General features: G+C 36.9%; 1 protein-coding gene across 2 annotated transcripts; it reads left to right on the top strand.

The window, feature by feature from the left end:
• Positions 1–53: 53 nt before the first annotated feature.
• On the top strand, positions 54–26718 carry EIF5B (eukaryotic translation initiation factor 5B). Of its 2 annotated transcripts, none has more exons than XM_058186648.1 (24): positions 54–231; positions 5891–6016; positions 7772–7856; positions 10513–11155; positions 11795–12021; positions 12352–12502; positions 13209–13304; positions 14303–14389; positions 14610–14693; positions 15246–15535; positions 15848–15955; positions 16077–16187; positions 16724–16791; positions 17044–17185; positions 18753–18884; positions 19994–20176; positions 20270–20431; positions 21654–21785; positions 22853–22984; positions 23089–23165; positions 23250–23414; positions 24855–24993; positions 25508–25669; positions 25986–26718. In XM_058186648.1, the coding sequence occupies exons 1-24, from the start codon at positions 197–199 to the stop codon at positions 26091–26093; spliced, it is 3645 nt and encodes a 1214-aa protein (XP_058042631.1). In that variant the 5' UTR covers positions 54–196; the 3' UTR covers positions 26094–26718. The 2 variants fall into 2 exon arrangements, with proteins under 2 accessions (XP_058042631.1, XP_058042633.1); XM_058186650.1 differs by having other exon boundaries at positions 14616–14693.
• Positions 26719–26728: the final 10 nt, after the last annotated feature.

Below are 26728 nucleotides of genomic sequence, written 5' to 3' on the forward strand. Positions count from 1 at the left end.
TTTCTGCGCGCTGATTGCCAGCCTGCCGCGTGCCGGGGGCCAGAGGTGAGGCGCCTGCGCGCATCGTCGGTCGCTGCCGAGTGGAGGGTTCGCGTTGGCCTCTCACCATATGCCCTCTCGCGTGTGGAGGCGGCTGGCTGGGCCCTGAGCAAGGAGAGCGAGCGAGAGAGCCAGGCTTGGAGAGGCGGTTGCAACCATGGGCAAAAAACAGAAAAACAAGAGCGAAGACAGGTACCCAGAGCCGTGGACGTGGCCTGGGTGGGCGGGGAGCGGGAATAGTCGGTGGCTGCCGGCCCAGAGCTAGCCAGCCCTGCGTTTCTTTTTCTCCACGCTGAGGCAGGAGGGACGCCCCTTCCTCAGTGAGGGAAAGTGAGGCAGCTCCTCTCTCACTCGGAGGACGTGACAGTTCGGGCCAGAGGCTCGCGTGTCTCCTCTCCTCGCGTGTGAAAGACCTGGGACGGGGGAGGGGACAAGGGGGCCGTCCGAATTCGTATATCTCGACCTTTGTGGGACTTTCATGGCTGGACTGCTTACTTATGAGGACTCGTCCGGTACTTGTTTGCCTATTCATTAACAGGCGCTGTTAGTCATGTTCCCTTCGCAATTATTTTAGGTGTATGTGCTTTTCTGCTCGACTCCACCGTGTGACTTATGGGTGCAGTCGCTTTTCCAGTTAGGAGAGCTAGACTTATTTAAAAACCTTGTCAAATTTGGGGGAACTAAAGCCCTGTGCTTCCAGATATATGCTTGACTTTTTAGCTCAAAGCTGACGTGGAAAAGTTACTGATAAACAAGCTAAACGAGACCAAACAATTCCTTGTTAACACTATTTGTTGAAGATAATTACAATTTACTTCTAAATGAAATTGTGTGAATTTTCTTAAGTTGTCTATGTTAGGGAGACCTTTCTGGTCGAAATGGCCTTTGTTTCAAGAAGAGTACAGTGGTATGAACAACTAAGAGTTTTGGTGTTGGGGTTCTTGTGAAAGAAGAGGCTTTCTGCCTCACCTTTCTGTACTATTGACCCCTGGCTTGCTGCATTTCTCATCAGAGTTTCCTACATGCCTGGTTTCTTGTAATTGTTGGAACCTCCAACATTTAGAGCACAGATAAATTCCCTATGCCTATTTCTGCATGATCATTAGTGATAATTAACTACTAGCCATGGATTTTACCAGTCTTGAAATTAAATATTGAATCCTACTAGCTCTGTAAAATAACATGGTAAGAATCAGTTGGTTATTCTAAACATGTAGAATGTGATGTAAATGCTGATGGAATAGCTTACTGTGGTTACATATGCAAGCATCACACTTGAAACAGAAGAAGCTAATACACAGGAAAATATAAGAAGAGCATATAATAATGGGACAAAGCCCTGTGTTTTTCAAAATCTGTTGAGTAAAGTGATGTTTTGTCTCAGTCATTTTAATCCTAAAAAGAAAGTAGGACAGAGATGGCTACCCATACAGTTTTTTAAAATCTTGGTATGTGTTTAATTGCTACTTTAATTGTTACTGTCAGAATCAGAACTATACAATTACTAGAGAGCCCTGGCCTTTATGGCATCAAAGAAAACTCAGCAAGACTTTTGAGAAAGATGCAATACCATTCTCCTGAAGATCAGAGATGATGTAAAGACTATTAATACTGTCAGTTCAGTTTAGATTGAAAATGTTATGCAGTTAACCATTCTAATTCTAATTAATTTGCTAAATGCTATTAAGATTTAACAGGGCAAAATAAGGCCCCTGGAATCTGTTGCTAGATCATTTGACAAGAACTTCATGGAAGCCCTAATCAGATGGTTTCAGTTTTGCATGAAATGTATCAATTTGAGGGCTCATTACATTCCAGTTTATTTTTTTGTGATATATACTCAGCCTCAGTTTTCCTGTAAGGAATGAATTTTTATAGAACACTTAAATTGTTCAGGTAAGACTGAAGTGAGAGCCAGTTTGGTGTAGTGGTTAAGGCACAGGCTAGAAACTATGAGAACTATGAGTTCTAATTCTGCCTTGAGCACCGGGGACTTTGGGTCAGTCTTGGTGACTTTAGGCTAGTCACTGTTTCAGCCTTGGAAGCAGGCAATGGCAAACCACTTTCAAAAACTTGCCAAGAAAACTACAGTGACTTGTCCAGGAACTTGTCAGAAGTCGGCATTGACTTGAAGGTCCATGTATGCAATAGAGTGAGAAGATAAAGAGAATCATTGTGGCTTTCTCAGATTACACCAAAGAGGTTCACCAGCACAGAGAAATACTAACTTGAACTTGAAATAGTGCTTGAGAAAAGAAATCTAAAATGATCAACTGACACTGAAAATCATTTCATTACCACAGGGAGTCTAAAACACATCTCACCTCTAAATTCCTATTAAAAGTTGATTTTTTTAAAAAATATTCTGGATTATCTTTAACTCTTAATTATATATTCATATTTATATCCTTAACTACAGCAAAATATGGCAGCTTTTTAACTACAGTCTTCCTTTTATTCCGTCCCTCTTGTCCCTTTTTCCCTCCTTTTTAATTTAAATGTCTCTTTATTTAAGAATGGAGTTTACAGATTTTATTTTTAATATCACTTTTTAAATATTTTTCTTGGCTTGAGTTTTTAATGAAATCCATATGGCATATACCATTTTTTCTTGCTCACATTTTAATATTGATAATAACCTCATTTGTAAGAAACAATGTTAAAGAACTGGCAGCTTCAAAGAACTGTTGAAATATTGAAAGTGGTTTTATTTTTCTTGGAGATAACATATTCTCCCTAAATATAAATATTTTATAGGAAAATTGAGAGACAGAGATATATGTAGTAATTTTTAATGCAAGAAGTGTGGTTTTAATCAGATTTTCTAAACTACAGAAAGAAATGACATTTTTACTAAAGAAATGTCAGAATATTTTACTGTTTACCTCAAGAAATTGTAACTTTAATTAAATTTATGATATTGGGAAAGATGCCTGGCTTTGATGATGAAATTGGTACAAACACATGTTGTTCTTTTATCTCCCTGTTTTATTGGATGTATATGCTAAAGTTTTTTCAGACTGACTCTTCCTAACTTTGATTTTGAAGCATTTAGAGTGTGGGGTTTTTTTTGGGGGGGGGGAGAGAATATATGTTGTATTTCAAAAGCAGACAAGGAATTTCAGGTAGAATGATTTATTATCTTAGAACAAACTTCCCAGTTTATCTTCAGTTATTGTCTCATTACACTGTTGAACTTTCGTAAATATAAGGACTTATATTAGAATTATTTCAAACATTTTTATGTTATTATATTTATCTGAGAAAGATAAATGATACACATTCTGGTGTAGACTGTATTTTTCTAATGCAAATACCTATTAGAGAAGATTCTTGTGATAATTTTTAACCATGTTAGTGGAGAAAGAGTAGAAGTATAAAATGTGATTTTATACATTGCAATAACTAAGTGACTTTGGCTAATCTTGAGAAGCTAAGCAGTTTGTTTTGTTTAGTATTTGAAAGGCCACCAGAAGGCCTTGGTCTGGAAAAACAAAAAAGCACTCTGGAAAAAAACTATGTTGTTGCTGCTGTTGTATATAGATTGTCCACAAAATTATCAGGAGTCTCAAAGGAGCCTTTATTTTAAGCTGCAGATATCCAATCTTACTAAGCTAAACACTTCTTGGCTAGATTTTTCTTTGCTTTTATAAATATAAACGGTGCCCCACAGGTAAAATTGCAATCCTGAAGTATAGTGTACTAGATTTGGACCTCTTGAATAGAACTGCAATACTGCAATACAATATATTACAGAAGTGAGTACACCCCCTCACATTTTGTAAATATTTAAGTATATCGTTTCATGTGACAACACTGAAGAAATAAAACTTGGCTACAATGTAAAGTAGTGAGTATACAGCTTGTATAACTGTAAATGTGCTGTCCCCTCAAAATAATGCAACACACAGCCATTAATGTCTAAACTGCTGGCAACAAAAGTGAATACACCCCAAGTGATAATGTCCAAATAGGGCCCAAGTAGCTGTTTTCCCTCCCTGGTATCATGTGACTCGTTAGTGGTATTTGTCAGGTGTGAAGGGGGAGCAGATATGTTAAATTTGGTGTTATCCAGTGGTGAAATCCAAATATTTTTACTACCGGCTCTGTGGGCATAGCTTGGTGGGCACGGTGTGGCTCGGTGGGTGTGACAGGGGAAGGATACTGCAAAATCCCCATTCCCACCTCACTCCGGGGGAAGGATACTGCAAAATCCCCATTCCCTCCCCACTCCTGGGGGGAGGCTATTGCAAAATCTCCATTCCCACTCCACTCTGGGGCCAGGCAGAGGTGGTATTTGCAGTTCTCTGAACTGCTCAAAATTTCCACTACCGGTTCTCTGAACTGCGCAAAGTTTCCACTAGTGGTTCTCCAGAACCTGTCAGAACCTGCTGGATTTCACCCCTCATGTTATCGCTCTCACTCTCATACTGGTCACTGGAAGTTCAACATGGCACCTCATGGCAATGAACTCTGAGGATTTGAAAAAACGAATTGTTGTTCTACATAAAGATGGCCTAAGCTATAAGAAGATTGGCAAGACCCTGAAACTGGGCTGCAGAACAGTGGCCAAGACCATACAGCGGTTTAACAGGACAGGATCCACTCAGAACAGGCCTCACCATGGTCGACCAAAGAAGTTGAGTGCCCGTGCTCAGCGTCATATTTAGAGGTTGGTTTTGGGAAATAGATGTATGAGTGCTGCCAGTATTGCTGCAGTGGTTGAAGGGGTGGGGTGGGGGGTCAACCTGTCAGTGCTCAGACCATATGCCGCACACTGCATCAAATTGGTTTGCAGGGCTGTCGTCCCAGAAGGAAGCCTCTTCTAAAGATGATGCACAAGAAAGCCCGCAAACAGTTTGCTGCAGACAAGCAGACTAAGGACATGGATTTCTGGAACCATGTCCTGTGGTCCGATGAGACCAAGATAAACTTATTTGGTTCAGATGGTGTCAAGTGTGTGTGGTGGCAACCAGGTGAAGAGTACAAAGACAAGGGTGTCTTGCCTACAATCAAGCGTGGTGGGAATGTCATGGTCGGGCTGCATGAGTGCTGCTGGCACTGGGAAGCTACAGTTCATTGAGGGAACCATGAATGCCAACATGTACTGTGACATACTGAAGCAGAGTATGATCCCCTCTCTTCGGAGACTGGGCCACAGGGCAGTATTCCAACATGATAACGACCCCAAACACACCTCCAAAATGACCACTGTCTTGCTAAAGAAGCTGAGGGTAAAGGTGATGGACTGGCCAAGTATGTCTCCAGACCTAAACCCTATTGAGCATCTGTGGGGCATCCTGAAACAGAAGGTGGAGGTACACAAGGTCTCTTAACATCCACCAGCTCCATGACATCGGCATGGAGGAATGGAAGAGAACTCCAGTGGCAACCTGTGAATCTCTGTTGAAGTCTATGCCCAAGAGGGTTGAAGCAGTGCGGGAAAATAATGGTGGCCACACAAAATATTGACACTTTGGGCCCCATTTGGACATTATCACTTAGGGGTGTACTCACTTTTGTTGCTACCAGTTTAGATATTAATGGCTGTGTGTTGCATTGTGTATTTTAAGGGGACAGTACATTTACACTGTTATACAAGCTGTACACTCACTACTTTACATTGTAGCCAAATGTCATTTCTTCAGTGTTGTCACATGAAAAGATATATTTAAATATTTACAAAATGTGAGGGAGTATACTCACTTCCGTGATATACTGTAATTATTAAAAAAAAGTTTTTCAGACTCAGGCACAAGTTTTCTTTAAAATGCTAGTATTGGAAAGTATAAATTTGAACTTCTGTATCAGATATATTTCACATGATTTTTTTTTTTTTGGTCTATTATAGTGCCAAAGATGATATAGATCTTGATGCCCTTGCTGCTGAAATAGAGGGTGCAGGTGCTGCCAAGGAACAGGAGCCTCAAAAATCTAAAGGCAAGAAGAAAAAAGAAAAGAAAAAACAGGATTATGAGTAAGTTCAAAATGTGTCCTTCATAGTTCTGATACAAATTAGATTAGATGCATGGAATCAGACTTTGTGAATATCCTTGTAGCATGCTTTGGAGATGGGGAATAAAAAGCTATATTTGGAGTCAAGGCTTATAAAAGTGCATTTAATGATAACCGAAAGAGAATTGTGATATGGATGATAGAGACCAAATCTAGTCTTTCATCCCTGTAGTTTTATTGACACTTTCACCATCAGCAGCGTCTTTGCGGAAATGTTTTGATAGCATCCTACTGAATTGTTCAGCCAAGACAAAGTGCCTTGTCTTCCCTATTCATCTGTGTGCTATTGGCTATCAAACTATCATTTTCCCTTTAGTTTCACTGCCCAACTATTATATGAGAAACAGTACTGGTGCACTACTCTAATTTTCTTAGTTTTCCAGATGAAGGAACATGAGAATCTCATAGATACATTAACTTGCTGTATGTTTATGTGGTACATTTAAATTTGGAAAATAAAATATAGCAGGGTATAATATCCTGTAGAGTTCACCCTCTCCTATATCTCTCTTTCCCTTAAAATCTTTTGGGCAGTTTCAAGAAGATGAAAGAGAAGGAATGTTATGATTTAGACTGCTGAACAGCACTATTTTAAACACCATTTGTCTGAAATGGTATTGTCGTGTCCCCTCCCCCTCCGACGGCCGGGTCTGGGACGTCTGTATCAAGCGTGGCCACGAAGCCTCTGCAGCTTTGCCAAATTCCTGACAGAGTTCTCAGGGAAGGCAGGAATCCAAGGTGTGACTTCAGCAAACCAGATGAGACTTTGCTTGACTCAAATTGCTTGACTCAAGCTGGTCTTTTTTATAGGCCATGGGGTGTGGCTCCATGATTCAGCACTTATCCAGGCCTGCCCCTCCCTTCCTTTTGCTGACGTCACCTCTCCATTCTCCGGAAGCGGGGATCCGTCCACTGTGACTTTCCATCCTCCTGATCTGCTGCCGGCAATTCTAGCACGTGGCTGGCTTCATGCTCACACGCTGTAGAAGGGAGGTTTGTTTGCTCATTCCTGACATTCTGTCCGGGCATAGTGCCAGGGCTGGGGGCTGGAGGCATGCCAGGCCGTTCATCTTCATTATCAGACTCTGACTCAAATAGCAGGAGATGGGAGGGGCCCAGCTGAGGAGAGGAGGGCGGGCAAGGCACAACAGGTATAGGGCCATGATGGCAAACCTATAGCATGCGTGCCACAGGTGGCACATGGAGCCGTTTCTGTGGGCACGCGAGCATTGCCCTAGCTCAGCTCCAGCACATATGTGCGTGCCGGCCAGCTGATTTTCAGGCCTTCCAGGCCCACCGGAAGTTGGGAAACAGGCCATTTCCAGCCTCCGGACAGCCTCTGGGGGGTGGGGAAGGCCGTTTTCACCCTCCCCAAGCTCCAAGAAAACCTCTGGAGCCTGGGGAGAGCGAAAAATAGGCCTACCAGGCCCACCATGCCATCATGTGCCAAAAGCGGGAAGGGCATGGGGGGGCCCACATGCGCGGGGGTCGGGTCATACACGTGCGTGACCCCCCTGCGCTCCCCCCACTTTTGGCATACGGTGGCAGAAAGGTTAGTTATCACTGGTATAAGGTCATCTGCTTGAGTAGAAGGTTGTACCAGAGGATTTCCAAGGTCCCTCTCAACTCTTTGATTCTGCTATCAGACTTATCCAATTATTGACTTCTGTTTTCCTAATATTTAAACACATTCTAAGTAATATCATTCTCATTGCAGTGAAGATGATATCCTGAAAGAGTTGGAAGAGCTGTCTCTAGAAACACAAGGTGGGGGCGTTGAAAAAGAACCAGTTGTAGCAAAGGTAAAAATCCTGCAAAACTGGTGCTCAAAGTTTTAAAACATTGTATGTCTTTGTGTCAGATTAATTCACATGGAACACTATAATAATTTGATACTGAAATTTACCCATCTGCCTGGAAAGTAGTGTCAAAAGTTATCTTGTGACTCAAACAGCTCCAAAGCATTTGACCAGATTGCTCAAAGGGCTTTTTTTGTAAAACAAAAACAAAAAGGCTGTTGACAGTTCATGCATATCAGCATTCCATTGTTCTAAGTTATTAGTAATTTTTCCCTTCAGGATTGCATACCGTATTTTTCGGAGTATAAGACACACTGGAGTATAAGACACACCTTAGTTTTTTGAGGGAAAAGGGGGGGGGAATTCTGCCTACCAGGTATTCATCTGGCTAGTTCCAGCACATTAATTCGCTAGCTGGTTTTGAGGTTGGGGCTGTGCTTCTAAAGCACAGCTGGTTGTTGGAGGGAGCATTCACCAGTGGGAAAGTTGCTTACAGTCCATATAACTAGACACACAAAAGTATCAGAATACAACCTAAATCTCAATTCCCTTTACTTGTCAAAATCAATATTAGTGTAAACTGTGATATATTTATAGAGTAACCAAAGTTATATTTTAATCTAACACTATTAGGAAAGGAAATATTTGACTATTGATCTTTGAAGCATAATGTATCATCTGCATTTACTTTGCTTCCTTGATTTCCAGTGAATTAATGATGAATGAAGTTAGATGAATTCATTTGAAGGTGCCAATAAAACCTTTTTTTAGGATTACTGAGTATGGCAATTATCAGTTTAGCATAAATGACATCCTTATTCCATTCTTTATCCCCTTTGCAATTTTGCCTGCAAAATTGTAGCCTTGTCAGAATTTGGTACAGTGCCAAGTTGCCAGGGCGCACAGTAGTCCTGTATGGACCTTTAGGTGTTCTGTTCCTGAGAAGTAGGTCTGAGTATGCATTGCCTGGCTAGTGCAAATATGGCACCCTGAAGGAGGAAACTCAGCCGCATCCCCTGTCTTGCAATGTATTTTTTAATGGTAGCTCTTGTCTATGCTCATGCTCAGCAATTGTACCTAATCATGCCTCAGGAATGCAGGGCTTGGGGGAAAAAAAACCTACCCAGATCGTCATCCATGACATGCTGACTCTCCTAAAAGACCCCCAGACATGGGCTACAACTGCTGAAAAGAGCAAAGAAATGCTCTGATGAACAGGTTATTGGCTTAAGGGGCTTGAACCGGGATAGGTGTGCCAAGCAAAAAAAAAAAATGACCAGGAAGAAGGCTCCTGTCAAGAAAGGTGCACTAAGTTGACTGGGCAACTCTTTTCTGAGGGGGCTTGGAGCTTCACAGGTTGTGGGACTGATAGGAGACAAGTGGGTGTTCTGCAGAGTTGGTGGCAGAACTTGATGCAATCAAGGCCACCAGTGAGAAGGAGAAGGTGGTGAAGCAGGAAGATGCCAAAGGATGATATTGTAAAGCAGAGCTCTGTGCTGCCATTCACCTTATCAGGCAGCTGTTATTTCCTGCCAACCTTTGAAAGTTTATACAACAGTATAGCTGCTGGCCTATCCAGTCAGTTTGGTCCAAGTTCTGACAGCAGTCCAGCTTTGCAAATGGAAGGGTTTTTACAAGCCTCAGGTGTCAGTGCTCTCTTCTATAATACTTGCCTCAGACTATTGTTGCCCAGCTGCCCACCATCCTGTCCAAAGTCTCCTGAGACTATTTCCAGATCTTGCTGCTATTGGCCTAGAGGTCAGCATTGTCATGTTCTTCCCTATGTCTTTCCAGCCATGGAATCTGTGTAGCTCCTGCTTCCCTCACAGGGCAATTATCTCAAGGGTTTTCCTGCCCTGCTGTGTTCCATCTTGACCACAGGCCATCCGGCCTTCAATCCTGCTGCCACTGGCTTTAGACCCAATTCTACAATTCTTCTATCTGCCCCTATTTAACTCATGGACTTAACATGCTTTGCTGCTCTCTCCCCATATCTTTCCTTATACCAATCGTATGTCCTGTTGTTGTTGTGATCTTGGGTCTGGCTCTACAAAGTGTGTGCCTTCTTGCCCTCATTCCCTTTGGGGACCACTGCTAAGGTTGTCCTGCCCCACCCCTCCTAACCCACTCTGGTACTGCTACTGATGGGTTTAATTTACCTCTCCTTTCTCCCCTCTCTCTGCAACTACGTTCCCTTCTCACAAATATGAACTTAATCAGGTGCGTTACAGAAACTGAATTTTTATCACATTGTACAAGACAACAGTACCAGGAAAAGGGAGAACAGTCTAATAATTTTACTGATTTAAGACTTATCAAATTATATTCCAAAGAAATATCCTTTCAGGAGCAATTGAATACAGTCCAGGCAGAAAAAAAGTTCACATATGCAGTGCTGTGCTTGAAGGTTCCTTTGCCGCATGAAAAAAAAACACTTACACATGCAAGATCTTCAGCAAAAAGTACTATTTATTGTACAACTTTGCTACACTTTTTGAACAAGATTTTATTTTACGTACCATCTGAAGCATTTGTTCAGATTTCTTTTCCCATCGTTCCCAACCAAATAGAGGAAAATATATTTTTGAGAGGTGTTTTGTTTGTTTTTTACAGGTTTCTATTATTATTTTCAATTTATGACATCACAATTTTTTATCAGGTAGAGAATGAAAACGAAGAATTTGGCCTGTCAAAACAAGATAAAAAGAAGAAAGCCAAGAATAAAAAGGTTAGCTTAGAGGAGGAAGATGGCAGTGAAGAAATGGAGGACAAAGAAAAAAAATCTAAAAAGTCCCTCAAACCCAAGAAAGAAGTACTTTCCGAGAGTGATGATGATGATGATTTTGATTGGAAAAAAAGGAAAGGAAAAGTTCAGAAATCAGGTAATAAACACGAATTTTCTGAAGAAGATGAAGCTGGCATTGTGAAGAAGAGCAAAGAGTGTGCACAACTTCTGTCCTCTGGTGAGAGTGAAGATGAATTGGATGAAGGCTCACAGGCAAAAAAGGGGCAGAAGAAAAATCAGAAGGCAAAACTAGTGGCTGAGACTGAAAGTGGTGATGACATGGATGACTCTTCATTTAAAATCAAAACTGTGGCTCAGAAGAAGGCAGAAAAAAAAGAACGAGAAAAGAAAAAACGGGAAGAGGAGAAGGCTAAACTAAGGAAGCAGAAGGAAAAAGAAGACTTGGAAGCTAATAAAGAACAGTCAAAGCTGAAGAAGACAGACAAAGGAACTGCAACTGATCAGTTGTCAACATCTGCCACTGTGGAAAAGGGAGAGACTCCAGAAGCAGCAGAAGGTTAGTAACATTTGAGAAATATGTGAGAAGCAGATTTTTTAAAAAATATATACTTAGTTTCTCAATAAACGTAAGGAGTGAAAAAAGTGTCTCAGAGGAGACTATTTAAGTATTTTTCTCTAATCTTGTAATATGCCGAAAAATGTTTTATATGTACACTCAGAATTTGCTTGTGAAAGACATATTTAGGAAGAAGAGCATTTATAATTAATTTTTCGCTATTAAAGTTTTGCAGGTTTCAGCAATGTAACTTCAATGTAACATAATGAATGGCACTCATGATAGTTTGGACTCATTCTTAACTCATCAGTGACCTTTTTTCTTTAAACCAATTCTGTGGTTAAAATTAATTGAATACTGCCATGTTGCTGATTTCATAGTTTATTCACTGATACGTAAAATGAACTAAAAGCAAATGCTTTTTCTTTTCATCTAATAAGGTATCTGGGAAGGCTCTTTTCATAAAAAATGGCTCCCCTCAAGTATCTTTTAATGCTCGACAGTTTTGAAGGTTATCATGAGTAAAATGTGGGAGAGAAAAAATACCAAGAGTTTAAGTGTGTCTAACTTTTGTTACTTTTTAAGTTCTTTTGATACATAATTATGTCTTGTGCTTCAATAGTTAACTTTCTTTTTTAGTCAATGATAATGAAGGTGAGAAAAAGAAAAAGGATAAAGATAAAAAGAAAAAGAAAGGAGAGAAAGATGAAAAGGAAAAAGAGAAAAAAAAAGGTCCCAGTAAGGCCACAGTTAAAGCAATGCAAGAAGCCTTGGCTAAACTGAAAGAAGAGGAGGAAAGAGCAAAGAGAGAAGAGGAGGAGCGTATCAGACAACTTGAAGAGCTAGAAGCCAAACGCAAAGAAGAGGTATTATATCTTTTCCTAGACTGAGAAGATAATTTGTCTCTATATGTAATTGGCTTTGAAAGGCAAAAATACTCAGAATCCCTTGCCATAATTTTTTTTTCTGTATTGAAAATCATTAAGCTATGGGTATAGCTAATTCTGATTTTTATGTGTTATTGAATTACATGTTAGTATATTTGTAATGCAATACTATATACATTTACTTAGAGGGAAATCTAAATGAGACTCCCAAATGAATGTGTGCAGCATTGCTGCCTTATCATTCTTGCACGCCAAGTTCCAACCACGTGCACTGAAAGTCATAAAGTAGCTAAAACTTGATTTTTGTAGGAACGCTTGGAACAAGAAAAAAAGGAAAGGAAAAAACAAAAAGAAAAAGAAAGAAAAGAACGTTTGAAGAAGGAAGGAAAACTTCTAACCAAATCTCAAAGGGAATCCAAAGCCAGGGCAGAGGTCACTCTTAAGTTGCTGCAAGCACAGGGTAAGGATTGCTCTTTATATTAATTTTCTAATTTTCATCCTGTTCAGGATAAAATATTATATATGTTTTATTAGGGTATGTTTGTCAGGATAGCACAGGGACATTTTAATGGAAATGCTGTGGTTTTGCAATTCTTATTTGCATTGTATAAAGTATTTACTGAAAGTATCACAATTCTATGCTCTTACTTCAGAATGGCCTCCAATGAATTAAGTGAATATTTATTACAGACAAAATCTGTTTAAGATCAAGTTGTACAATTGTAAATGTGTATCTGTTGTTTTGTTTAAACAATCCTATTTTATTTTAATAAGCCAAAGTATTCTTGGCTTACACTGTGTATAGCTCTTTGTTACCATTCAGGTCATCTTTTTTTTTTAGCTCTACTTCTCTTAACATACAGATTAGAAATTACTGTTACTAACTATAGTTTTCTGTATTTTTTCCACTGAATGTAGGCTGTAAATATTAATAATATTTATTATTCAGTAATAGAAACAGCAGTATAAAATCAAATCACTAGCAGACTAACTGATCCATGTTAAAAGTCCTAAATCTTATGCTATATATACTATACTATATATACTAATATACTATATTTTGGTTAAGAGGTTTTTCTCCAATTTTATCCTAGTTTGTTAATTTCAAAATTCAGTCCCTTGTCATCAAATGTTGATTTGAAGATTTTTTTTTGTTTAATGTGCAGGTGTGGAGGTGCCATCCAAAGATTCAATACCAAAAAAAAGACCTATATATGAAGATAAAAAGAAAAAAAAGCAACAACAGCAAGAAAACAAAGAAGGTGATAATTTTGTTTATGGATAACTGTAGACACAGAAACAGGTTAAAAAATCAATAAAAGATTAAATCATTTCAGTCACTACTTTTTGTGCTTCAAGATATTTCCTTTGATACATCTTTATAGAGCAAAGGATAGTCTTTAGTGGGTTATGCTGTCCAGGGAAAGATCCTTTGGGAGAACCTCTTTTGCACAAAGTGTTTAAACACGAGATGTTCTGTTAATGAATTCCTGCACCAGGTGGGGGATTGAACTAAATAATCTCCAAGGTCTCTTCCATCCTACCCTTATCGTTCTATGATTCTATAAATTCTTGACTGATTTTTAAAATATTAATGCAAGAATCTGAGATGTACCAAATAGATTTGTACAAAATGATGATTCATTCCTTTTCTGCTTTCATGTTAGATAAATTGAAAAGAAAAAGATATGTCATGTAAGAGTAAAACATTCTTTGTTTACTATGTGCTTGTATCAGAATAAATAGGAATTTCACAGGATAATAAATATAATTTAGCCATGCACCAAAAGCAAGGAAGCGTTCTATGCCTTTTAAAAAAGTTTGATCAATTTTGTGTAGAATTATGTTTCTGATTTATAACTTGAATTGACATAACGATTTATAGTCTTAATAATTAAGATGCTATTTCTTTGTTATTTGCGTTATTAAAACTTTTATAAACCTACAGGTATTTATTTTCATTGTTGCATCCTGCACTGGCCATTAATGCATAAAGTAGTTGATCAAATGGATATATTATTACTACAGAGGTCATAGGAATTATAATTTACTGTGCCTATAGTGTAGGGAAATCTGTAGGAAATAGTAGATCATCTGTCAAATGGACTTCCCTTAGAGACTGTAGTTATTCGGTCTCCTAGAAGTAAAAATATTTTTTAAGCAAATTGAAGAATGTAATGTAAGTATGTAGGAGCTTTTTCTTGAACAATGACCTGCATTTAAATAGTCATAACTAATAATTTTAAATTGCATTTTTTAGAAATTACAGAATTGGCATCCCCAGTGGAAGAAGCTGCAGAAACAGTTGTACCTGAAAAAGAGGAGATTAATATTCAAGTTGAACCAGGTTAGTTCTAAATTGGGCATTCAGTCTTTCATTATATATATCATAATCAGCTCTTTGAGAAACCTTAATTTAATTTCCTTAAATTAATCTGTGTGTGAGACTACTCTATGATCTTTGTGAAAAATGGTCAAATGGGTACATTCAGTCAGTAACAAATTAGTTTAATGCCTAGTAAACTATGAAGTAAATTTTGTTGCATAGAAAATCTATTATTGTTTAGTTTCAGAAGAAAAAGAGGAAGAACCTGAAGAAGGAGGATTAGATGACTGGGAAGCTATGGCCAGTGATGAAGAAAGAGAAAAGGGTAATTTCTTTTTGAAAAAGGAACAGAATCTTACAAGGAATGTAAGACTTTTGTTTGTTTTCATTAGAGCCTTGGTTTTTTTTCTAGTAAGAGAAAATAAAGCAAGCAGTGTAAAAAAGATTAAAGATTAAACTGTATATATATTTTAAACTTCAGTGCACTTTGCTTCACTTTGTTTATGTTGCTTGTTTTTCTGTTAATATTTAGTTGTGTAATAATTTGTAAAAATTACCTAGCTGTCTAACTGGGTGAGAAGGGCTAGTGATTGAGAGAAGGGCCATATTTCTGTTCTCAACAAGATCTTCTGTAGTGGGAATATAACCGAGAAGAGAATAAAATGTCTCTTGACTTTTTGATACACTGTTACCCCTTTGTATATGTGGCAGGTCAGGCAGAATGAGTCTGCAGTGTATCTATTCATTACATATTTTATATGTTGCAAACCTCAAAAGAATTCTTAGTGATATGCAGCATTACCTATAATACCTGAGCAGGGCAGAGTTGGGTGAGCCAAATTAGAATCATATTAAATAACTTTTATTTTTTCATCAGAGAGAAAAACTGTCCATATTGAAGTCAAAGAACAAAATGAAGATGATGAAGATGAGGATGAAGAGGAAGATGACGATATGGAAGAGAGTGAAGAATATGAAGAGGGAGAAAGCGAAGGAAGCGAAGAAGAGAAAACTTCAGATGAAAAGGAATCAGACCCACAAGCTACTGCAAAACAATCTGTAGAAAAAAAACTAAACAAAGAAATAAGTTCAGATTCAGAGTCTGATTCGGATGATGATCGCACTAAAGAAGAACGTTCATATGATAAAGCTAAACGTCGAATTGGGGTATTTAATTAAACATTTTCACAAATACAATTTTTTGGCTTTCCCCCATGGATTGGAGAGGGCTCTGAATTTCAGCCAGAATTATTCCCTTTTGATACAGAATTATAGTATGTAATTAAATATAAATATTTGGTTATAATGTCAACTAGCCTATAACTCTTGAGGTTTATTTTAAAACGAAAGCTAATAAACATTGGGAATATTGCATTGGTCTTGAAAACATTTGAATTCTCAAATTTGACTTATTTGCATTTCACTTTGTTCTTTATTCTTAATGAGTGAGTAAAACTTACTCTCTGTTTTTAATTTTAGAAACGTCGAATTGAAAATAATAAAAATGCAAATACTGAAAAATTACGAGCACCTGTTATCTGTGTGTTGGGGCATGTAGACACAGGAAAAACAAAAATCCTCGATAAGGTAAGCACAGGTATAGCAGTAGCTAGCAAACAAACCATTGATTTTTACTTAAATTGAACATTTGTAGTAGTTGGGAACTATTTCACACTATATAATAATAATTCTGGTATATTTCATATAGCTTCGTCATACTCATGTGCAAGACAGTGAGGCAGGTGGCATTACTCAGCAGATTGGGGCAACTAATGTTCCTCTTGAAGCCATTAATGAACAAGCAAAGATGGTGAAAACTGTAAGTAGGAGCCTTTCAGCCCATTATGTGCATTTCACATAATAGTATTAACTTGTCCTGTGATCATTATCAGTGTCAATGGTGAATACTTTTAGGTTTCTGTTTACTTGTTCCATGTTCAGAGGACTATTTCAGTTGACTGAAATATTCTACATTTGCATGAATACAATAAAATATAGCTGCAATATTGGCCTTCCTGATACTTACATAGAATTGAATTGCTTACCTTATGGAGATTTTTATGCCTATTGTGTTATTCATTTGTAATTTTGCAGATGTCACAAAGATGGAGCTCACAATAATTTTGTTGCTGCACTTAGCAATAAAAGCATCTTAACTTATTATCTTAAAAACACTTGCATTTAATAATTGAAAGTTACTCAATTGATTGTTAACGTATATTAACAGTTAAAATATTAATGTACCTTCAAACGGGATTGGGATTGGACATTTGCAGTAAATGTCATCAAGCATGAAACTGTTATAAAAATTGGGTTTGCCTAAATATCAAGTTAATTAATACTTTGCGATGATAGTTCGACAGAGAGACAGTCAAGATTCCAGGAATGCTGATCATTGATACTCCAGGACACGAGTCTTTTAGGTAACAGCTGATTATTTATATCATTTTGGGGTTACATTTTGTAATATATAATGTTAAAAACAGTTGCAGAAGCAGAAACTAATTATGTATTTTAAGTGGTGTACTGTCTCGTACCTATTAGGCATAGATTAATCAATATTGTAATCTTTCTACTTAATAGAATTTGTGTTAAGAATAAGCATTATTTATTCTTTGGTAAACTACAGGTCATTCTTTTTTCTGGTATGTTGACAATATCCTTTTAATTTGCAGCAATCTTAGAAATCGTGGAAGCTCACTATGTGATATTGCAATTCTTGTAGTAGACATCATGCATGGTTTGGAACCTCAGACAATTGAATCTATAAATCTGCTGAAATCCAAAAAATGTCCCTTTATAGTTGCACTTAACAAGGTAAGGTCCCTTTTCATTGAATGGGTTGTATTCTATGATGTATTCTATTTTGGTTTTGTATGTTGCATGAACTAAGCTATTTTAGTCTGTAAAGCATTGATTATGGATGTGCGAAATCATTTATTGTGACCTTTAAATTTATTTAAAGGTTTATTTATTTAAATTTATTTATTTATTTAACAGTCACATTTATTGTGACTGTTAAAGCATAATTTAGCACAGTGGAGGAAACCAGCAGTTTTCTTATGGATTTTTTTCTTAAGAAAAGCCCTTTTGTATTTAAATGCCTATGTAGCTCAGTGACTTTTTCCTACGCGAGCGTAGTTGGATTTTCTTGAGAAGTCTGTAAGCAGAATATGGTAACTATTATCTTCTTTGTTGTGCTTCACACATCAATAATCAATGCTTATGCTTTACATACCAAAATAGCTGCAGTGGTTGAAGTATTAGACTAGGAGGTGGACAATCTAGATTGTACTCTTTCCTCATGCATAGAAGCTTAATCAAATCAAGGGTTTACTGTACTTATATTTATCTGAAAATAAAATAATTTATTAGCATTTAATAATTTAGGTGAACATAGCTATAAATATTTTGTTCCTTTTGGAAGTGTAGATGGAACTGAATTCATACTGTAGCCTTCTGCACATGAAAGATTAATATTTGATTGTACTAAATGAATATCGGCTTAAGAATACTTTTGCAAAGGAATGCTTCGCTCCCTTTGTCTGAAATAGTATAGGATTTCCTGTCTAGGCAGGGGGGTTGGACTAGAGGACCTCTGTGTCCGGAATACCTCTGTGTGTTTGAGAATGAGAAGAATGACAAATACTTATATCGAAGTAAGTAGATTTAATTCAGTGGAATTAAATCTGTAAATCAGGGGTGTCAAACTCAAGACCGAGGGACCGGATCCAGCCCGTGGGGTATTTAGATCTGGCCCATGGGGCCACCCTGGAAACAGTGAAGGACTGGGCCACAGTGCTTTTCCCAGCGAAAACGGTCTCTCGAGCTCTCTTTTCAGCTGCTGTGGCCTCCTATAACAGAGGCCTTGGCGGACGAAAACGGAGCTCAAGGGCCTGTTTTCGCTGGCAGAGTGCTTGGGCCACCACAGGCACCCCTGACAAGAGTGATGTTGATCTGGCCACGCCCACCCTGGCCACACAACTCTGCCCCCCCTCCCCCGAGGTCAAATACAACCCTGATAATGGCCCTCAGTGAAATCAAGTTTGACACCCCTGCTTTAAATGATTGGTTCTTAAGGACATTTGCACAAAGGGCCAATAACTGTATTTGAAACTCTAGTGTAGAAATAATCCTCAATTTTTTTCTGCAAGAAGGACTTTTAGCATTCAGTTGTTTGGAAAAATCAACTTATTTTAATGAAAGAATAGGGGACTGTATGTGATGTAAGAGAATACGTTTAAAATGAAGACCCAGAGTATGAACATGTTGATTACCATATAGTTTATTTGCTTGCTTATTTCCATACATACAAATAGTATTTACTTCATAGATCTGCCTGAATAATGCAAGATTAAATAGTGGTGAATTCTGTCTTCTTTAGATTGATAGATTGTATGACTGGAAAAAGAGTCCGGATACAGATGTAGCTGTCACTTTGAAGAAACAGAAAAAAAACACAAAGGATGAATTTGAGGAACGTGCTAAGGCCATCATAGTAGAATTTGCCCAGCAGGTGAGTATCAATTTGGTTTTAAAAAAATGTTAATCTTCTTGAGTATGCTTTGCACCCTGTAGTTAAAACTAGCCCAAACGCATTAACCATTTGCAGTCAAACAAAATTACAATCAAATGGTTGATAGAAAGAAGGAAAGTGAGAACAGATGAGGTATATATAGGAATGGTTGGCTGAATCTAAGAAGTCAGGCTTAGACAGGACAATTTACAATTATAGATTGGTACCTTATAGTGATTTAACAAATTTGATGCAGACAGTGGCACTGTGGCTCAATTATCAAGATCCTTTCCAATCCAACTTTCAGACCTGAATTTGATAGGGAGACACCCTTACTTGTCCAATGAATGATCTCTGCTGGGAAGAGACATGATGAAATATTACTGAATTTGTCAATACTTTTGTACTATTGACTATAGTATTTTTGAGGAGAACAAGAGAGGGAAATGTTGTACTGTGAGAAGTATTGTTTATAAAGGTCTACATGTATTTCAGGTTTAAATTTAAGGTTCCATCTTGTCTTATCTAGATTTGATATTTATAGTAATGTAATTTATAGTAATCAATACTCTGATTATAATTTTCCAGTGCACTCATTGATGACATATGTCTTGGTAATTTGGACAACTACTCAAGGGGCAAACCTTGAAGATGATATAGAAATTAGAGCAGGTCTGGAATACAATATGACAGTATGAATCACCCTAAGAAGCAGCACTTCTTAAAGGTGTCACATTACCTCTGGGTTGAAATATCTGTACTGATTAATACTAACTGTCTTAGCCAAAGTCAAGTTGCTGTTTTTGCTGTGAAAGATTTACAAGGTTTGGGCTTAAATAATCTGCAAGATCATCTGGTCCTCTATAGTCTGCCCTGCTATGGGATCTTTTGCAGGTCTTTTGAGTCACAGAGTCATCAGACATTTTTACCATTGAAATAGAAGACTGTTATTCTGATGAATGACTTGAATAGGAGAGCACTGGATATTAGATAATGCATTCCATTTTTCCATCTTCTTTAGTTTCTGTTTTGACTAGGCAGAATAAAGCCACTCCTTCCCCAGCTCTCCCCATTCTTTTGCTTTAGTAACGCTCTGCTTCTTGTTTTAGGGCTTGAATGCTGCCTTGTACTATGAAAATAAGGATCCCCGCACATTTGTTTCTCTGGTTCCTACCTCTGCTCATACAGGAGATGGTATGGGAAGTTTAATTGCTCTTCTTGTTGAATTGACACAAACCATGTTAAATAAGAGACTGGCACACTGTGAAGAGCTGAGAGCACAGGTTATGGAGGTAATGTTTATCTAGAAATCTTTTGATGTGCTGTTTAGATAACAAACTGGATTGAGGCAGATCATTTAAAACATATACTCCTCTGTCTTTTAGGTCAAAGCACTTCCTGGAATGGGTACGACAATAGATGTCATTTTGATTAATGGAAGGCTGAAGGAAGGTGATACCATTATTGTCCCTGGAGTAGAAGGTCCCATAGTAACACAAATAAGAGGCCTTCTGCTCCCACCTCCCATGAAAGAATTACGAGTGAAGGTAAGGAAGCAGCGTATGAAAAAATGTTCCTGAAATTAATTAATGGTGTGTAAATTGTTCAATGATGGGACGTGGTGGCTAAGATGCTGAGCTTGTCGAACGAAAGGTTGGCAGTTCAGCGGTTCGAATCCCTAGTGCTGTGTAATGTTACTTGTCCCAGCTTCTGCCAACCTAGCAGTTCGAAAGCATGTAAAAAATGCAAGTAGAAAAAATAAGGGACCACCGTTGGTGGGAAGGTAACCGCGTTCTGTGCGCCTTTGGCATTTAATCATGCTGTCCACATGACCACGGACAGCGCTGGCTTTGAAACAGAGATGAGCCCATCCCTTAGAGTCAGGAATGACAAGCACATATGTGTGAGGGGAACCTTGACCTTTTTAAGTTGCTCAATAATGTTACTAGGTCATATACCCTTCCATTTCCTCCAGATACATTAATCTTATTTTTGCAGTAATAACACTTTGCAATAAATGTGCTATTTGTGAAAGCAGTGCTAGGGAAATGTTTTTGTGTCCAATCATACTGGGTGAAAGTATTTAATCTTATCTATGCTCTTTGCCATTGAATTTCTATTAGCAAAAAATAACAGATTCAGATTTTTAAAGGATAAAGTCTGAAAAAGGAGATTACAAGTAATTTTTGTCATATTGTCTGATATTATGAAATGTTGAACCTGCTGTATGTCATTTTTCTCGTTTTTCCTTGATTCTCTTTTGCTATAATTTAAAAATTTGCTGGCAGGGATGTTCTAAAATTAATGTTTAATTGAACACTATTGTCATCATATTTGATCAATTTTGGAATTTTTTTTGTGTAGTTGAACTAATGCTTCTACTATGTCCTGAAAGAACAATATTATACTGCTGGTGTGCAGTACAATCTAACCTAAGAGTTTTTATATTTATTTTGTATATATATTGTATTATCTTAGAATTTGGACATAAGAGTACTTCTTGTGAAAATATTCAGTCTAAAAAGTGGAACATTTAATGGTTATTTTTGTTCAAGAAGTGTCTTCTAATTTCTGATAATGCCATTGAGCAGCTCTGTCATATTAATTCCTTCCACTTTCATTAATTGTAGGATACACATTAAATAAATGAGTGAATAGAGTTAAATGATTAGAGTTTTTGATGGTTCTTGACAGTTCTTAGTGTTATTAGAACAAATATGATAAATTGGAGAACTAGAAAAATAACTATTCATCTTCCTGTTTGTGTAGAATCAATATGAAAAACACAAAGAAGTGATTGCTGCACAAGGAGTAAAGATTCTTGGCAAGGACCTGGAGAAAACATTGGCTGGGTTGCCCCTGCTTGTAGCCTATAAAGAAGATGAAATTCCAGTTCTTAAAGTAAGGCACAGATGATCCCCATCAGAATCTCTATGGAGTTTCAGCAGCCAGAAAATCCCAGTATGAACTGTGCTGAAGTAGAACAATCAGGAATAAGTTGTTTGAAATTACAGTGATGAGGAAGTTTTCAGATTTTTAAAAATTGAAGCAAAGTAACAGTTCTCAATTGTTGACACTTAATTTTTTAGATGTGAAATGTAATTAGAAGCAATTATTGTTCTCATATAGTTATCAAATCATTGGGAAGTAAATTGAAGTAAGGCCTTATAGATATATAGTTGTGCCATCTGGATAACCTACTAAGTTTTAAGTTACATATTAGCTAAAAAAAATAGGACAATTCTGTAAAATTAGGATTGAATTAAAATAATTGCGGATGTTTTAGAGTCTGGAACATTTAATGTGGAATTAAAGAAGCGGGGGGAAAACTGATTACTACAGAACTGAACTTTACATTGTGCCCTGAAGAAAGAAGAGATTTACTTGAGCTTTATTATTATTTAAAAAGATGGGATAAAAATATAATAATAATTCAAGTATTTGTGAATTAACCTTGTGTTTTGAGAAGATAGAAATAAATCAAACTAAAACATAACATTCTTCATTTTTAAAATGAAGTCCTTCAGGAGATAGGGCGGTATATAAATATAATCAAATAAATAAATAAATAAATAAATAAAAGCTGTGGATTTGATTCTTATGCTGAAATAAAAAGTTTGGGAATTTTAACCAGTAAAATTAGGACTTAAAGACTTAAAACAGTTACTATTTCTTTTCTTTAACATTCACCAACCTTCCACAAATGCATCACTATCATGGAATAATTTGGGGCTCCACTTTCTCAGGCTACAATGGGACCTTGGTTGGTCACAAGCAATTTTTGCTCTGGGTAATAGAGCTCTCTGTGTCAATCTAAGCTGTAGTTTGAGCTTCCAGTGGTATGTTTGTAAATACGAAGCTATCTCTCTGATATATGCATTGTTTATAAGCGTGTAGTATATAATGCCACTTCCAGTGTTGGACAAGCAAAAGCAGGTTTTCTAAAATGCATCATTTTTTATTTTAAGGATGAATTGATACATGAACTGAAGCAGACACTGAATGCCATAAAGTTAGAAGAAAAAGGGGTTTATGTCCAAGCATCTACCCTGGGATCTTTAGAAGCATTACTTGAATTTCTGAAAACTTCAGAAGTGCCAGTAAGGACCCAAGATTCTATTTTCTTGGTCATTATTTTGTTAGATATTACTTGCAGGATTTATATTAATGACAAGCTGTGTTTTTTTTTCTTGTCTCCTGACAGTATGCTGGAATTAATATAGGACCTGTGCATAAAAAGGATGTTATGAAGGCATCAGTCATGCTGGAGCACGATCCACAGTAAGTATTTCCTTCAAAATGTTTGTAGCATTTCTAAAGAGGCTTCAATTGCAGCTCCCTAATACTGTCATTCTTATTTTCAAGGTACGCAGTGATCTTGGCTTTTGATGTGAGAATTGAACGAGATGCCCAGGAAATGGCTGATAGTTTAGGGGTTAGAATCTTCAGTGCAGAAATTATATATCATTTATTTGATGCCTTCACAAAATATAGGCAAGACTACAAAAAACAGAAACAAGAAGAATTCAAGTAAGTAGAATTCTCATACTGAGATATAGATACAAATATTGTGTGTGCATGTGTATTAATTATAAAATTATTTTTTAAGACCAGTATTGTAGAATATCAGTTCAGTGTTTTGTTCTCATTTCAACTGAAAAATGTCAGTGTAAAAACATGCAGGACATCCTCACTTTACTACAATTTGGACCAGCATCTCAGTCGTTGAATGAAACAGTTGTTAAAACATACATAATATACAAATAAAAACATAACAAGTGAGCATTCGAGAAACACTCATCAGTAAAACCAAGAGACAGACTCTCACCCATATTTGGAAGTCCAGGCCCCAAACTGAGTTTTACAAAAATTCAGCATGGTCTAAGATAGTCTCTGTTTGAAAGAAGTTCTAAAGAAGTTCTAAAGCAAACTGGCAGCCCGTGGGCTGGATATGTCATGTTCAGACCATGCGCACCCCCGGCTCTGCAAAGGCAAAACATCATGATACGTCACGTGACACGGTGGAGTTTGACACCCGTGTTCTAAAGGATGGGTGCTATGGCAGAATTTTCTGCGCCCTTCCAATGGGGAAGTCCGATTCACTTAAGTTAGTGTTAATAACTTAACAAGTGCAGTGATTCACTTAATTGTGGTGAGAAAAGGTTGTAAAATGGGGCAAAACTTAACTGTCTTGGCAACAGAAATTTTGGGCTCAATTGTGGTTGTAAATTGAGGACTATCTGTTCCTCTCCAATGAATGTAAAAAGAAACATTAATTCCCTTATTACCGGTAATTATCCCAATGTTGGCATCAACATTCCAAAGGGCAGGGAAGTGGGAAAAAGGAAAGCACAGTTGTAGTCACTTGATTTCCCACCAAGCAACTGCTTCGCTTAGTGATAGAGTTGGTAGTCCCAATTATGGCTCTATAAATGAGGTTTACCTGTACATAGAACCTTGCTTGTGTTTATAGATTTATTTTGTTGGATTGAAGAAACTGCTAAACTAAATGTGATGAGTAGTGACTGTCACTACTTGTGACAGAATGAATACTATAGTTGGCAGTGTGATACGTTATATCATTTTTATGACTTAATATTCTTTACTACTTGATAAAAACAGGCAATTCATGACCAAACAGATTATAGTTAATAGACTGCTAAATGTTTCAGAATTCTAATCTCACATGAATATAAAATCTGGATAAGAGTGCTTTATGATTACTGAGGAAAGCTTGCCATTACACGCACATTTAGCATTACCATCAGTTTATTTATTTTTTATTAAATATTTACAATTATGGGGTTTTTATATGATTTAGTAATTGCTGGAGTAAATATGGCATTATTGATTTAAATTATTTTCAGTGTAGTAGTACTTGTGAATAAATATTTTTTGCGTGCATGTAGCTTTATTTTCGGACCACATTTAAACAGTTCTTTGCCATCTTTCTCTCCCCTTTCCCCCCAGGCATATAGCAGTATTCCCTTGTAAGATGAAAATACTTCCTCAATTTATTTTTAATTCTCGTGATCCCATAGTGATGGGAGTCGTTGTAGACGCAGGTCAGGTCAAACAAGGAACTCCAATCTGTGTACCTAGTAAAAATGTGAGTATTTTGTATCTTTAAAGATATTCTATCTTTTTTTAAAAAAAGTGTTATTTGGATAATAATTTTTTTTTAAAGTTTATTTTAATACATTTTGATAATAGGTGTTTTTATATATATATAAAAAATCAACCATCTATGTTGCAGTTAAGTTGATTAGAAACTTGGATTCTTTGATGAAATGTCCTTTATCATGACTTCTGTGGAATATTGATTTTATCTATTTATCTATCTATTCTAGTTTGAAATCTTAAATTTGACAAAACATCTTTTGAAATAAACAGTGTACAAAGCTGCTTTCCCAGGGTTTTCTCAGATGTTGGCCTCCAGTCCCAAATTCTTATTGTATATTCTATCACATATGTACAGTACCACCTAACAGTTTAATGAAAAACTTCCATACTCTTCAGATTTTATATGGGGAAGTTATTAAAAAGTTATATTTTGAATATTTATTTTGCTTATGCCCTTGTTTTGCAAATTTAATGTTAACAAAAAGTATGTTTTATTATAGTTCATTGATATTGGAATAATTACAAGTATTGAAATAAATCATAAACAAGTAGATGTTGCAAAGAAAGGTCAAGAAGTCTGTGTAAAAATAGAACCAATTCCTGGTGAAGCACCGAAAATGTATGGTCGACATTTTGAAGCAACTGATATACTTGTCAGCAAGGTAAACATTTTTAAATTCAGAATATTATACTAAAATGTAAGGACAAAAGGTCTTTTTTGAAATGGGATAGAATTTAGAATGCTATGTCAGCATTGGGGGCGGGTGGTGGTAGTAGAGAGGCTGTTACAGAAATTTTGATACAAAATCATTTTTTGCTTCTAGACATTAAAATTAAAAATGGTTGAGAACATCATTATAGTGCTTAAAGGTGTAACTTTTCAAAAAATGTTACTTTGGTTTCTGAAATTTATGAAATGTAGATTTGTGCTATATAAGTAGGGGTGTTATGTTAAACATTTTGATTTTCTACTTACAGATTAGTCGACAGTCCATTGATGCCCTGAAAGACTGGTTTAGAGATGAAATGCAGAAGTCTGACTGGCAACTTATTGTGGAGCTCAAGAAAGTATTTGAAATCATCTAGGTTCTGTCAAACTTTGAGCAATGATTAGCAAAAGCCCACAGTTCCTATTATACGAACAACAGCAGCTTATAATAAATATGCTGTTGGATTTAACAAACATCTGGGAAAAATGTGGATAAAATGTTTTCCATGAGAAACCAAATAACTTACACTGGTTTGACAGTGGTCAATTTATGTCCCTGTGGTTCCAATGTGCCTGCGCATCTTTCCCAATGCCCTTCACTTTGTACTGGGTACTTTTAAAGTTTGCCCTTTCCAGTTCACATCCCCAAATTAAAAGAAAATAATTTTTTATTAAGTAACTCAGCTTTCACTTTTATACTAGTAAGATCAGTACTACAGTATTTGCCTAATCAAACTCTTACAGACTTTGTGATTTTTTGGACTTTTTCGATGTAAGAAATCTTTATTTATGCATACCCTCTTTTCCCCTGATTTTTTTTCATCACTTCTGCTTTGTGCCTATAGAAATTTATTATAGAAAAATTAGGTAACTGGCTATCTGTATTTGGTTGGTGTGAAACAATGATGTAAAGCATAGTTGGCTGCCTTTTATTGCTTGTACAGTTTATGAAATTTGGCAAATTAATCAGTGCTGAACTGCAAATAAAATAAATGAACATTACTCTGATAAT

The sequence above is a fragment of the Ahaetulla prasina genome, chromosome 5 (assembly GCF_028640845.1).
Source record: "Ahaetulla prasina isolate Xishuangbanna chromosome 5, ASM2864084v1, whole genome shotgun sequence".
Classification (NCBI taxonomy): Eukaryota; Metazoa; Chordata; class Lepidosauria; order Squamata; family Colubridae; genus Ahaetulla; species Ahaetulla prasina.